Consider the following 15803-nt stretch of genomic DNA (forward strand, 5'->3'; position numbering starts at 1 on the left):
TATAAATCCTCCACATTCAATATTATACTCACAGTTAAAAAAAAATAATAAATAATCGTTATAACTAATAATCCAAAAATGTATAGTTATGTCGTGTATGTAAACTAAAATTATGTGATACAATTTGTAAATATTCTACATAAATCTTGTATTACTCCATTAGTGTATTTATTTATAGCATCCTGTAACACTGTAATTTTTTTTTTAATTTCCAATTTTTTAGCTTATTTACTTGAAATATGCCATTTAGTTTACATAAGAATGGATTTGAAATTCGGTGAAAACTTTACTAAAAATATGAAGATTCAGTTGACTTTTATAAAATGAATTGCTTAGATAACTATGAAAGGATTCACAGGCAAAACACAAAAAAAACTGTCGGAGTTTACATTAGACCTTTTATTAACTTTTTATCTTAATCGATATTCTGGTGGAGTTTACTATCGCCGAGACCAGCGATTCCTAAAGCGTGTTCCGCGGAACCTAAGGTTCAGTGGCGTAGCTATCCTCATCAGCGCCCCGTGGCAAAATATATTTTTTGCCCTACCTAATATAAATTAGACTCTTCAAGCTTTTCAAAACTTTACTGTGACCAAATTTATGATTTTTTCTTTATTATTGGAATGTGTGTGAGAGAAAACTGAAACCATAATTGAATCGCTTATTACAGAAACCCCGTAAGAGACAAAAATTTCGAAACATATTATTTTCTACTTGCTTATATCTTTTTAGTAGACACATCGATTTTGCAGAAGCCCCATCTTATTTACGTGGCCAATTCGCGTCTTTGAAATTTTTGTTTGGAGCAGAAACCCCTATGTAATGTCATGTAATACAAAAAATACAAACAAGTGGAAAATAATATGTTTCAAAATGTTTGTCTCTTACGGGGTTTCTGTAATTAGCGATTCAATTATTATGAATATTATCATGAACGGAACATTCTAAAAATAAAAATGTTCCCTGACTACTGATAAATGGTAAATGATAAATGATAAATCTACACTGTTAATAACAAATTACCATCACTATTTATCGGTTTTTTCGTGCTAACACCATAGACCTTATGTCCTTGTACTACAGGTAGTTGGAGTATGGATGCGGTTCCGGCGTATAATATATAAACAGTGACAGCGCTGTTCGAGGTAGTACATCAACATCGTACACCGCACATATCAGTCAACTAGTATAAGGCTTGTGACTAATACTTATATACAGGGTCCGGCAAAAAACCTCCCATATTTCAAAAAGTAATTGCAAATTAATAAACAAAGATACAGAACAAATTCTTTTATTTTTGAATTACACATAATATGCCATTTTACATTAAATACAATTATTACTTTGTTTTGAACATAACGTCTGTCAAATACCGTCCTTCTTTGCTGATACATTGACGAAGCCTTTCCCGGAAGTTTTCCATTACTCTTTTTGTCATTGCCGGTGTAATGGCAGCCACCTCCTGTGTGATTGCTTCCTTAAGTGTCTGAAGTGTTGTAGGGCGATGTTTGTAAACTTGCGCCTTTAAATATCCCCACAGAAAATAATCACAAGGGGATAGATCGGGTGACTTCGGGGGCCAGGTGATGTCTCCTCGCAAAGAGAGAAGACGTCCAGGAAACAATTCCCTCAAAATGTCTAGGGAACGCCGTGATGTGTGGGCTGTGGCTCCATCTTGTTGAAACCAAACTTCTCCCTCTACATGGTTTCTTGCAATCTGATTTAGGTTAGGTCGAAGGAAAGTCTCGATCATGTGACAGTAGCGATCCGAATTGACCGTTACTCTTAGTCCATTTTCTTCAAAAAAATACGGACCTAACACACCAAAATCAGATACTGCACACCAAACTGTCACATATGGGCTCTGAAGTGATCGTTGATAAAGTTTCTGAGGATTTTCTACTGCCCAGTAGCGGAAATTTTGTTTATTAACAATACCAGACATGTGGAAATGAGCTTCATCAGACGAAATCAAAACATTACCAGCGGGAATGTTCTGAAGAATGTCTTTACACACCGCTCTACGAGTTTCAAAATCTCTCTCACTTAATGCTTGTGTAATCATCATTTTGTAAGGGTGCATATGAAGATCTCTGTGCAGGATTCTTTTTACACTCCTATCAGAAAGTCCCAGGGCAGCTGCATGTTTAACTGCTGAACGCCTTGGAAATTTCTGGATGGACGCCCTCACACGTGCGACATTTTCGGGTGATGTTATGGTCAAAGGTCGGCCAGGCGGTTTTTTCTTCAGTGCAGAACCCGTTGCTCTAAAGTTGGACATCCAAACGAGCATTGTTTTTCTATCCGGAACATAATCATGTCGGCCAAGTTTGAACCGGATGCGAAATGCTCGCTGAGTAGAAATCGCAGAACCACCATTACGGATATACTCCTCTACAACAAAAGCACGATGTTCACCGGTCCACGCCATTGCGCCTACTAAAAATGGCACGTACACCGCTATCGATCGATACCTCTTCCATAGTTGTACCAACACCACAACTCACACAGCGTAAGTTCTAAATACGGGAGGTTTTTTTGTCGGACCCTGTATTTTATGGTTTTAACGACCACTACCCAGGATTTTAATTTATAAACACAAACATTTCTTTTTCTTCGAATCAAGTATTTAAATATAAAATAAAAATACTAAAAAAAGATATTCAGAATACGTAGCTATTTGAATATATTTTTTTAAATATATATTTAGAATAGTATTGGAATGCTTTACAGCACCGGTTAGCCTCCACGGAACGCAAACCATAAGGTTTCCGTGATCGTAAAAATAAAAGGTAACCGATGCCGTAGACCGCGTTGAACAGTCCACCACGAAACCGTTAAATATCGATATCATTCTAACCGATGATTTAATGACGTTTTTAATTGTTCCGTGCAGGTGTTTTCGCGACGCGTTTCGTTCTCCGTTTCTTCCGTTGCCGTTTTGAATTCCGGCGCGGCCCTGATAAACATTCCGTTACCATTCTACATCGATCGCGCGTTACATCGATATCCGAGTCCTGTTTGTTTTGCAACCCGTCCGGATGCGATTTATTCGCTACGGTAATCCCGTCGACCGTTGTTCCCCGCCGTACGATATTATATCGTTAACGGGCCGTCGCCGTGCTCCGATAGCGGTGGCGATACGTGCGCGGTTTATATCGACGTCGATAGTGAGATTATCGAACGATTTTTCACGTTCCATGTTCGTTACCGCTCACCGCTGCACACTTCCGTTTTGCAGCTGTCGTTGCCGCCGCCGCTGCTGCTGCTCCTGGTGTCCGGCGGTCTGGTTCTCCGAGCAAAACAACGTCGTCGTATTGTTGTATATATATTATAGTACCGCGCTCTCTCCCGTTGCAACGGATACCCGACCGCGATCGTATCGACAATAAACGGTAAAAAAAAAAAAAAAATAAATATATATTTTAATCGAGTTTCCCGTGACGGGGCCGCCCCCGCGTCAGCTCCGGTCGGTCATCCAGTACCGTCCGGCCATCGTTGTTACGCGGTCGTGTGTTCTCGTTTTTTTCCTTTTTTTTTTTTTTTTATTTATCAATATTTTCAGTATTTATTTTTTTTCGTGGAAATACGCTACGACGATGCCGAACGAGAAACCAAACGCTCCGATTTCTCCGGCGGACGTATGACCGCTACGCCTTATGTTCTCCGATTGTCGTCACGATTTTCGCATCGCACGTCTAGCAATTGGTACGTAATGGTCAACAATTTGACGTCCAGGTATACACGATATCGTAACATCACGGTGTTCCGTAATAGAACATCGCCCGCGGCGGTAATCTTATGGCGATCTCCTTTCAATTTCCCTCGTCCTCACGTCAAGGATTCTATTCGGTTGTCTTGGTTCGTCCGTCCGTCTTGGGTACCTATCGCAATCTCTGTAAGACAATAGAGCTAAAATTGTTTCGAAACCGACGTAGCCTAGAAACCTGAGAAACACCTTCCTAAATACCAATGCGAGTGTGATATTTTGATCGACAATTTAAGACGTTTTAAGTGCATTAGACGCGTATGTATTGTATGATTTGTTTTGATAAGATATTATTTTGAACACTCGAAAAAATAAAACTGCCAATAGGTATATTGATATATTTTCTGCTTCTCAAACATGCACTTACCCTAAACTCATAGTAAAGGTAATACATAATAAAAGACTCGCATAGTCAAACACTACTTGTTAATAAAGTGAAAAGTACAAAAAAATTCTATTGTTAAATAAATCAGTCTGTTTATGTTTTATTTAATGTATAATATAAATTATATATTGATATGTCTTAGCAATAATCGGTAAGGAAAAAAAAGTAATAGACCATCGTTATTATTTCCTTATACCTCATTAATTGGTATTTAAGTCAGTGTTTACAAAGTTTGAAAATGATATAGGTAACTAATTGAATGGAAATAGTTAAGTAATATTCAATATTTTTTTTTTTTTTTTTTTTGTTGATAAGTTTATATTTCGTTATATAGTATTTTACCTGATTGGTATAATAATTTTTATTTTATACATTTTAAATTAATATTTATTTGACCAATTTTACAGTTTTTTTTAAGAATACATGAAATTGATCAATGTTGATCAACTAATTAAAATTAATTAATTTCTATAAAATCATTACATAGAAATAATAACTAAGTTACTATCATATTAAATCACTACATACCTTATGGCTAATTGTATTTAAGTAAATCTATATATTTTCAATATTGGAATTCAAGGTTAAATTTATTTAATGATAGTATCTAACCTAGCCTAACTTATAAATTATATTTTGTACTTAAATAAAATATAATATGTAAGTTTAAAATTTTACTAATTTTAATAAGTTACATATATGATAAAAATTATTTTTTTTTTCTTAAAACAGGACATTTTTATAAACTGTTTATTTGCTTTATAATTTTATGACATTAGCTTAAAATGCAGGTAATATGTAATTATTTAGATACTTTATACTTATGATCTTTTGTATTCTATACATTTTTAACTACATAATTAGTATTAGGTATTAGGTAAAACAAGCAAAATGTAATAAAACTAAACTATTACTTATTGAATTTTGGTTATAATTAGTATTATATGCTTACTTTTTAAAATTTGCTAATTTTAGACAACATATCAGCATAGGTGGACATCGGGAAGGCTTAGACCCCCCCCAAATATCTTAATAGCCCACCAAAATCGAAACTTTATTAGAAATGTTATTCGTTGTTTTTATAATTTTTGTTCGTTTTTTTGAAAATTGTAAAATAAGTAATAATAAAAAACTATTTACAATAGCATTAACAATACCAATTACATAGTTTTGCTACTTGTAAAAGAAGTTTCAGTGCAATGAAAAAAATAAAAACTTGGTTAAGGACATCGTTGGTTCAAGATAGGTTCAGCGATCTTTCAATACTATATATTAAAAAGATATATCGAAAAATATAAAAAGCAATGATATTTTGAATATCTTTGCTGATACAAATAGATATTTGTCATTAAAATAAAATATTAATTATTTTAAAAATAAGTATTTAGTGTTTTTTTTTAATACAATTTAAACATATCTATATTTTTAATGGTAATAATTATTACTTGTGCATGGGAAGGTGGTATGGGGGTGAAGACCCTGCGGGTTATTTTACATTGAATTATTATAACCCCCCAAAAATTCAACCAAATATCCACCTATGTATATCAGTTTTTACAACTTAAATTTAATAGTGATATATGATATTATCACACATGAATGATTTTAAACTAGGTATTCGTAAAAAAGCCATATGTTAATTTAATTTAAAAATGTATCAAAAAAAAATAAACTTTACCTTCCCTTGTATTAAATTTCTATAAAGGACAGTTTTTATAGATTCAATTGTATTATTATAACATACCAAAAATGTATATGTTATTTTAAATTACAAATGGTAGTTGTCAAAATCGGTATGTATCAAAAAAAAAAAAAAAAAATCAGCATAATTGTTTTTGTTTCCCAAAAAATATAGAATATTATGTTATAACTAGGGAACGGATTTATATGTAAATGCATATTTTTATTAAAACGAGATATTTAAGATTCGATAAGAAACGTTTATGATTTAAAACATTCCTATTAAAATTATGATACTTTTATTTTACATATTTTTACATATTTTGGTATAATTACATATTTTTACATATTTCACTAATTTTTAAATATTTTTAAACATATTTTTATCATTTAATCATTCATACGTCTTCTTCGTACGAAAATACAAGAAATTATTTCAAAATTAGATCCAGAAACTTTTATCGCTATTGGAAAAGCTCAAAATATTATGCAAAATGAAACATTGAAAATAATTTAACAAAACTATTAATAAAAAATATGACCCCAAATGATAGTATGCAAATTGTTGAATCAGCGATTAAAACTCGTAAGGAGACCAATAGATGTCGTAAAAAAGAAAATTCATGCTATTACAGAAAAAAATTCCAGGCAATATTGATTTTAAAACAATCAATGACATAATGAATGGCAGACAACCTTTTAAAAATTTGGAATTATCGCCTTCTGATAGTATGCACTTGAAATATGCTTTTAATACATCGGTTGATGTGAAACGATAATTTAGCCGTTTTAAAAATATTTTGATACCTAATAGGCGACATTTAACATTTGATAATTTACAAGATATTGTAATAATACAATGCAACAAATCTTTTTGATAATTTAATAATAATAATCACTTTTTTTTTAAATTTTTTTTCCCCACATATTTGGATGTTTTTAGCACATATTTAATATATTATACTTACATATATATGTACATATTTCTGTATTTTTATTACATATAAATCCGTTCCCTAGTTATAACATTAATTATGAATTAATTATGAATTTATGATTTTATTCATGTATAAAAAGTATACATATTGGTTTAGAATAAATCCATAGTTTATAATGCATTTAAATGGTTGATTAATTTATTTTATATTAATATTTTAGTTAATTTATATAGAGTTTTTTATTGGAGATTAATAAAATTTATAATAAATAAATAGTTTATGAATAATAGTATACTATTACCATATTCATTAGTAAATATTATTTTTTTTATAGTGCTTATGTAAGACAATATAGCATGAATAAAATTTTAATTTTTATGTTTTGTATTTTATTACATGGTCAATAGAAATAATTCTGTCACATTATAGTATCTTACATATTGACTTTCAATAATGATATAAATTTTAAAATGTGTTTAATATTTTAATGGGCATAATGATTATTTTTTTTCCAATAATTAAAATTAAAAATATGAGTAAAAATATATACATACACATTTTTAAGTAGTTGTTAGTAAATCGTAAGTCATATTCTTAAATATAGGATTATATTATTTTATAAGATAAACATTTTATAAAAAATATCATTATGTTCCATTACTATTCATATGTTTTCAATCATGGAAGGTACATTATTAAAACTGACGTGTCAATACATTTTTTGTTTTGATACTATTACAATTAAATATTTTAATTATTTGTTATTATGTGGCTGAGCTATTTTAGTTAATAAGTATTCCAACTCATTATCTTTTTGAACACTGCGTAAATACTTTAATATCAAAATATTAAGTATGGACTTTAATTTTATTTTTTCTATATATGTAACACTTAAGGTTTTTCTAAATTTTATATTTTATGAATGGATGATGTTTATAATTACTTTCTATTTACCTAGTTTTATACTATAATTGGATAAGGTGTTGGAAAGTACTAGATATGGTCCAGTTGCAACAGTGGTATGACAAGTTACCTATCAACATTATATTACTTTTAGCATTATTTTCTCCTTATAAATAATTTTTTATTATACATACCACTTAATATATATATACTATGTTGTATCAAAGTTTCATTAGCATAAAATTAGATTGTATGAAATAATAATTTTGTTTTCTGTATTTAAAGGATGTTAACTGTAAATAAAAATGGCTCTTCCTAGTGATGGAGATGATAAAGAATGGCTTATGAGCCTTTTAGTAGATGTTCAACTAGAACATTTCCATACTCGAATTATCGATGAACTTCAAGTAAGTTATAATTGTCAAAATGTGTACACAGTTGATAGTTAAATAATACAATTTACATAATATTTTTTTAATGTCTTGTTTTATTGTTAGATAACTAGACTGTCTCATTTTGAATATGTTAAACCTGAAGATTTGGAAAATATCGGTATTAGCAAACCAGCAGCTCGAAGATTATTGGAAGCTGTTAAGAAGCGAAAAGGTGCTGAACGGAGATATAAAATTTTATCAATTTTGGGTGGAACTCAAGCTAGCAAACACTCAACTGGAACTGTAAAAAAGCATGCTTCTACTACTCAAATTACTCAACCATCAGCTTTATCTCTTACTTGTTTAATTCTTGAAAAGGATATCAAGTAAATCTTTATTTTATTATTAAATTATATATTTATTAATATTAATACTAATTTTTTTGTTAAGGTTATCTGAAAAAATTGGTGATGGTTCCTTTGGCATTGTGAGTCGTGGAGAATGGACTACTTCAACTGGACAGATCCTTCCAGTTGCTGTCAAAATGCTAAAACAAGATGTACCATCATTGCCACAAATGTTTGAAGATTTTGTTAAAGAAGTTCAATCCATGCACACATTAGATCATGTGCACCTTATTAAGTAATTAAGTTGCACATATAGTTTAGCAATTATATAAAAATAAAAGTTAAATCTTCATTTAACTAAGTTACTTTGTTTATAAAAAAAGTATTATATTGGTAAAAATAGGTATTTCTTATTACAAATCATACAATTACTTATAGTAGAAGTAGGTTATTTTTGTTAATTAAAAATATTTACCACATTTGCTATTATTCTAGCTTTGAATGAGTTTTCATTAATGATATATTATTAAAACGGTACTTATGTCACAGTTTGCTTTATAAAAAGAAAACATTAATATATTATAATGTATTGATTTTAAATTAAAAGGACAATATTTATGAATTATGATAATATTTGGTTTAATAATATTGCCACTGTTTTTTTTTAATAATAAAATAAAAATTATGTTTACAAATATCAAATAAATAATTACTGTATTAAAATATTTAAGAAAGTGAGCGAAGAAATATAATTTATTTATGAGTTATATTTGTTATTAATGTAATTATTATTTTATATACAATTATTTTCAATGTTATATTTACTATTAAATTTAATTAAGGTTGTATGGGATTGTTTTAACTCAGCCAATGATGATGGTTACTGAACTAGCTCCTTTAGGAAGTCTAAGAGATTATTTAAGAAAACAATGTGGCCATATTTTGATAACAGATCTATGGGAGTATGCTTTACAAGTGGCTACTGGCATGGAGTATCTAGAGAAAAAACGATGCATACATAGAGATTTGGCATGTAGAAATATATTACTTACCACACCTCATCAGGTACAGTTATTATTTATCAATATTATAGATACTGTAATTATAAATAAACAATTTGTTTTTTAGGTCAAAATTGGTGATTTTGGTCTCATGAGATTATTGCCAATGGAAGAAGATTGTTATGTTATGACTGAACGGCGTAGAGTACCATTCCCTTGGTGTGCACCTGAAAGCTTACGTACACGACAATTTTCACATGCTTCTGATACATGGATGTATGGTGTAGTACTTTGGGAAATGTTTACTGGTGGAGAAGAACCTTGGGCAGGTCTTGATGCTTCTCAAGTACTTTCCAAAATTCTTCGAGAACGAAAACGTTTAGAGCAACCAGAAGCTTGTCCGATAAATTTGTATAGATTAATGCAACAAGTTAGTAATTTATTTTTACGCATATAAATTAAATTACATTTTTTTCCTTTTGTAGTGTTGGATTTTAGACCCTGGTGAACGTCCAAGTTTTAAAAGTATAAGAAATTATTTAAAAAGTAATTCGCCAAACATAGTCAAAGCTACATCAAATTTGGTAGCCAGTGAATTTAGTGATGAGCCAAGCAGAATGAATATAGAAGAAGGAGATAAGATAATTGTAATTGATGGTCAACCTGATCATTTCTGGTGGAAGGGACAAAATTTGAGGACTTATCAAATTGGAAATTTTGCAAGGTAAATCATTACTAATAATTTATATGTATAGCGATAAAGATTATTTTTAAAATTAAATACATTTATATAGACGATCAGTTGATCCAATGAGACGGAAAGCATCAGATGACATTAGCAAACCCTTAAGAAATTCTTTTATACATACTGGCCATCACGGCGATTCTAGTGGAAACAATTGGGGTTTTCATGATAAAATCGATAAAGTTTATTTGAATAATCCTATGGATCCTCCAGATTTATTAGGAGGTCCAAGAGTGGTTGAACCAGGCCCTCCTATTCTGCCAAGTCGAAAAAATACTAGTCCCAAAAAAAATATAGATGTAGTCGAAAAAAATTTAAGATGTAAAGCAGAAAAGTCCAAAAATACTGTGCTTACATCTATTCTTCCAAGTAATAGACAATTTAACTACTCTAAGCTTCCAGATAATCGTAAAAGGAGCTTAAGACCTGCTCCTGGTAGACCTCCAGGCCCATTTCCTCAGTTTTCTACTGGTGAACAAGTTTTAGTCGATTTAGATGGATGTACTCCACCCCCAGTAAATTATAACAACAGTAGTACTTCATCCATGAACTCAAATTTATCTATTCTAGACCAACCAATTGATGTTGCAGAAAGTAAACATTTTTTCCTTTTATTATAATTAAACTTTTATATAACTATTGAACCTTATTATTTTTCAGCTGATAATTCTTCTGAACCTTTTGATTATCATCATTCATACTCGAATGTCAGCGGATTGTTTTCATCTGAACAATCTACTGATCCATTTGATACTTCAATATTTGATACTGCTACTGGAGCTGTTCATAATTTTCCTTCTTATTCTGATATACCTAATATACAAGCAAATGAGCCTGTGATGGATAATACGCCCAAACTTGATATGAATTTTATTGCTGAACTTGAAAAAAATTTAGGTAAAAAAGAAGCTCAAGCCAACACTAATAATCAAGTTGTTTTGGCGCCTCCAAATGTTGTTCCAAAAAAATTGAATACAGAACATTTAAATTCAGCTATTCCTCGACCATCAAGCTCCATTAGTACACACTCAAATAGTGCTAGTGTTAGTTATTATTCAACCACTGATCTTGATATGTCATCATTTATCTCCAAGTATGATTCAGATCCAATCTATGCAGCAAATCTAAATATGGCAGAAAATAAGGTTAAAGAGCTGTGTATAAGTGATATACCATCAAACAAAAACACCAACAACACTTCTTCAAATTGTTTTAGAAATGATTTGTATTCAAATAGAAAGACTGATAATTTAACTGTTGCATCAAATTATAGCTCACCATATTATAGTCCTCCGGTAGACATGTCTAGATATTACAGTCAAACTCCTAACATGTATCAAATTGTTCCAGAGCCAAATACAGTAATTATTAAAAAAAAAATATATATTTTCTGATTGCAAATAATGTATTAATTTTTTTTTTTTTTTTAGTCCGATTCATCAGTATCACAGCTTTGTAATTATTTCAATAATTCAGTAACTGAAGAAGAATGTTTAGATGCTTTGGAGGCAACATCTTGGAATTTTCAGGAAAGTGTGAAACATCTAAAAATTAATAATTTATTGAGGTTAGTAAATTGATAACCAGTGAAAAGAACAATTTAATAAAAATAAAAAAAGTGTTATAAACGATATTCTTGTGAATTACATTATAACTGGTATTTTTAGATTAGGAATGGCATCCAGAGAAGCTTGTGTAACTGCTTTAAACAACTGTAATTGGAATGTGGAAGAAGCTGCTTCTACTCTATGTGATACTGTTTGATCTACTACTTGTGTAATGAAAATATTTTTCTTCTCATACCAAGAAACAAATATTTTATTATTCCCTAAGGGAAATGTTAACTATTGAATTTATTAATTTGTGTACTATATATATTAAAATTAAGTATACCTGTGATAAAAACTATTTCCATGTGGACCTAGGTTATTTATTTATAGCCATCGAAACAAATATAATTTAAGTTAAACAGTTGTAATATTATAATTATAAATTAATGTTTTCAAATCAAAATTTCACAAAATATTACTATAAACCTTATATTTTATTATTTTTATTATTTTTGTATAAAATATTGTTACATTTTTTTTTTAATTATCTTTATGTTTAAATTAGCTTCATTCTACATACCAGTTCTTATTATGTTTAATTATTTCATTGGACTAAATATTAGTCTGTATAGAGCCAACTTAAGTTTAATTCGACAATATTTATTCAATAACTTTTATTAATCAGTATTTACTTATCATTACCTATTACTACTTTTATCATGTATTATCAAATCGATCAAAAGTCCTGATTATGTATTTTAAATTTCTCCTCAATTCAGTATTTTATTTAAAATTATTCTGTTTGGGTAATATTGTAACTATATAATGCATATTCATTTGCATTTATTATCTTACAAATACTTTTTATGACTTCTATGAGAACAAATTTTCTATTTTCAAGTATTTGTCTACTTTAAAATAAACTATTGATGTAAACATATTAAACAAGTTATAAACCTAATCTTAAATTATGGTACCCAGAAACAATGTACAATTTAACATAATAGGTATTTGAATTGTCTACAAGTATTATTGTAAATAACAATGATGCAGAAAGTTAGTTTTTGTGTCCTTCCTTATAATATCTAGATTACCTGTAAGTTTTATTTTACTTTTTCCTTGTATACAAAATGCATAATCGAAAATAATAAATGTTGATATTTTAAATATAAATCATCACAAATCTTAATGTTAGTATGAAGATTATTAATTATACATTTAGATTCTCCAAAAATGTATATATGATAAAGTAATACTGTGTTTGTCCGATTTAATTATTATTAATTTTTTTTTATGAACATTGTATTACATTTTGTTGTTGAAACACTAAACTATTTGTGATTTAAACTGTCTTTTAAGTTTCATTAGATAGTGTTTATTTAGTCGAATTTACTACTCATTAATAATTTTGGTCTATAATTATCTATAAAAAATAGACTATGTGAAACTCTGTTAAATTATTTACGCTGAATGAAATTGTTTTTAAACTATTTGTGTTTATATCTTGTGATGGAATTATATACATACATCTTATGTTAATTAGTTAATACTGTATATTGTTTAAGAATCAATTAATATTCTGATAAAATAAACTTTTATTCAGTTAGTAAAAACGCTTAGTTTTCTTGATTTATGAAGTAAATAAAAATAACTATTCAATTTGAAAATGATAAATAAGCTTATCAATTAAAATTAATCAGGTTCATGAAAGTTCATATTTTTATAACTAAATTGTTATATTGACTTATTTTTGTTTCCCTGATTTGCATCATTTATTATGTTACTGTCAAACTTTGAACCCAATTAAAAATGTTTTGATAATGGTTAAATTGTGTTATCAGAATAGTAACATACATTTGGGATTTCTAAAAAAAAAAAAAAATAAATTAAATTGATTGATGTGTTAAGAATAATTTTGTTTAAAACATTTAAAATCAAAATAGTAATTGTTCTGAACGTGAAGAAAGACGAATAATAAAAAAAAAGAATTGAAATAATAGAATAGTTTTTTACTTCATTTCATAAATTATAATAACATCAAAACTGGTTATTTACGATTGTGATATCTATGAATAAAACATTTATTATGATAGAGAGATTTCTGATTATTTCATGTTAATTTAAATATTGAAAAATTATTTGAGGATTTTAATAAATATTAATTTAATGATTTGATTCAAAATCAAATTATGTGATACTGAAAATATTCATGTCGAAGATCTAAATAAAATTTTTTTTTAAGCGCATGATGTTAAATTGGTGAGTTAAATATATCATTACAAATAAGATAAAAAAGTTTCATAACTGTTGAGAATGTCGCAGGTGTATTTAACTCAAATATTAAGCGATGTGAAATAAATGTCCTCGCCGTTGAACATAAAAACCAAATGATGTCCGGTATGTTTCAAAACGTTGCGCGTTTTATTTTTTATACATTATTTTTATTGCGAGCCTTGAACAAAACGCTACTACTTCCGAGCCACCGATCCTTGAAACGAAAATTACTGGCGACGTCGTTTTTTTATTTTTCATCAGATAAGTTGTTGCCAGGGGTTTATGGACAAAAGAAACATATTTTTCACGAAATACACTTTGAACAGAAAACAAAACAAAACTCGACATAGCAATTTTCACGGGAAAGTGGCGAGTGGGTGCTGCCAGAGTCACCAATGTTAATCTTAAAGTTGCGCCCCACCATCGGATCCATCGACGAGTATTTAACGTAAAAGCTAAGGCGTCGAGACAACATGACAACCAAAGTTTCTGGGGACCGGCGAACGTTCTTAAATCGTACGAGGAAACGATTAGAAGCCTCGACTGGTCTTCTCGCCCTTACCACGATTGCGACACGCCAGAACGAGTGTTGGGCAACGAAATCGCGGACGACCGGTTTTTTTCCACGGTTATTGCGTATTCGTTCGGTTGTATTCCTTCACCGCCGCCGCCGCCGCCATCGTCGTCGTCCTCCGGTCTATGGCCAACCTGTTTGTGCCGCTCGGGCGGTTGGCAGCAATGACTTGTTGCGGCCGCGATAGTAGAGTTCACGCGGAGGTTACGTTCTTCGCGTTTATCTAATCATAACGACGTCCTTGCACTGCCACCAGTTACTTCTCCCGCGCTCGCCGATAAAACGTTATTTTTATTTCCCCACCGTCCGCTCCCGGCGAAATTCGAACTCTGCACGAGGCTCATTCGTACCCGTCACTTCCCGTCGACCGGTAACGCGCAGCGCTCATACCTACACGTACGTCCGGCCCGCAGTTCCAGTACCGTTTCGAAAATGTCCGAACCCAAGAGGTCGAAACTGTCATCGTTGGCCCAACTCAAGAACTTCACCGTCGTGGTGGCCGACACGGGCGATTTCGAAGGTACGTACAACGACCGTCGACAAAATCATTCTCGTTCGTCCCCCGCAGCCGGACGGATCGCCGAGCGCTAAGCGTTCCCGGAAAACGATTTCATCGTTTTTCGGTCGTGCTCGTGGCGCCGCGCCTTTCACCGCGGGCCGGTTGCACGTTCCGTTTGTCCGCAACACGCGGGCTTCTAGAACCGTTCATCGACTTATTGTTTTCGCGGGCAAAAGTGAAAGTAGTCCCCGTTCGCAGAGCTTCCCTCCCGACCGCTGTACGATCGTGTGCCCTGCACTGGTACGCGTCCGTTTCCACCGCGACCTGTTCGAAATGAAAACAATGACCTAGGTTTGCGACCGAGTTACGGCTGGGCCTACCCGCAACAAACGTTCTACGAAATGGCTGTCCTTGTGTGTTTCGATCGTTTGTTTTTCGGTCTTGTCGCGGCATGTTTTCGTCGACTGTACGAGGACCCAAGGAAACGCGTTTCTTAATCTAAATGCCCTTGAACTTTGTAGGTACCGTCATCATTTTTAAGTATTTTATAATACTATGCATCATATTATCAACATAATGATCAATTATATATTTTTTTTACATAATTCCAGAAAACTCCTAATAAGTTGTGGTGGGTATTAATGGATGGTCATTATTATTTTGGTGAATGATCATTGATATCATTAGTATCACTTGATTTTAGTCATTACATTTAGAATTATAACTCCATTCCTCGCTCGTTCTTTATTATATTTACAATTACC

At 30.9% G+C, this 15803-nt stretch overlaps 1 protein-coding gene across 1 annotated transcript; it reads left to right on the plus strand.

Annotated features, from left to right (window-relative positions):
- The first annotated feature begins 3244 nt into the window (after window positions 1-3244).
- LOC112686895 (activated CDC42 kinase 1) lies at window positions 3245-12072 on the plus strand. The gene is made up of 11 exons (XM_025559367.1): window positions 3245-3708; window positions 7961-8082; window positions 8173-8435; window positions 8500-8691; window positions 9239-9461; window positions 9525-9827; window positions 9883-10121; window positions 10192-10736; window positions 10803-11503; window positions 11573-11709; window positions 11810-12072. Exons 2-11 carry the CDS (start codon window positions 7981-7983, stop codon window positions 11904-11906), a joined length of 2802 nt encoding a protein of 933 aa, XP_025415152.1. The 5' UTR covers window positions 3245-3708; window positions 7961-7980; the 3' UTR covers window positions 11907-12072.
- Window positions 12073-15803: the final 3731 nt, after the last annotated feature.

Source organism: Sipha flava, unplaced genomic scaffold, assembly GCF_003268045.1.
Source record: "Sipha flava isolate LNK unplaced genomic scaffold, YSA_version1 329_pilon_pilon, whole genome shotgun sequence".
Taxonomy (NCBI): Eukaryota; Metazoa; Arthropoda; class Insecta; order Hemiptera; family Aphididae; genus Sipha; species Sipha flava.

Excerpts from the sequence above, each read along its gene's own strand:
- LOC112686895 (XM_025559367.1), top strand. The coding sequence starts at position 7,981 with ATGGCTCTTCCTAGTGATGGAGATGATAAAGAATGGCTTATGAGCCTT. Across the intron at positions 9,462-9,524 it reads TACTTACCACACCTCATCAG|GTCAAAATTGGTGATTTTGG; the intron begins GTACAGTTATTA and ends TTTGTTTTTTAG. Across the intron at positions 10,737-10,802 it reads ACCAATTGATGTTGCAGAAA|CTGATAATTCTTCTGAACCT; the intron begins GTAAACATTTTT and ends ATTATTTTTCAG.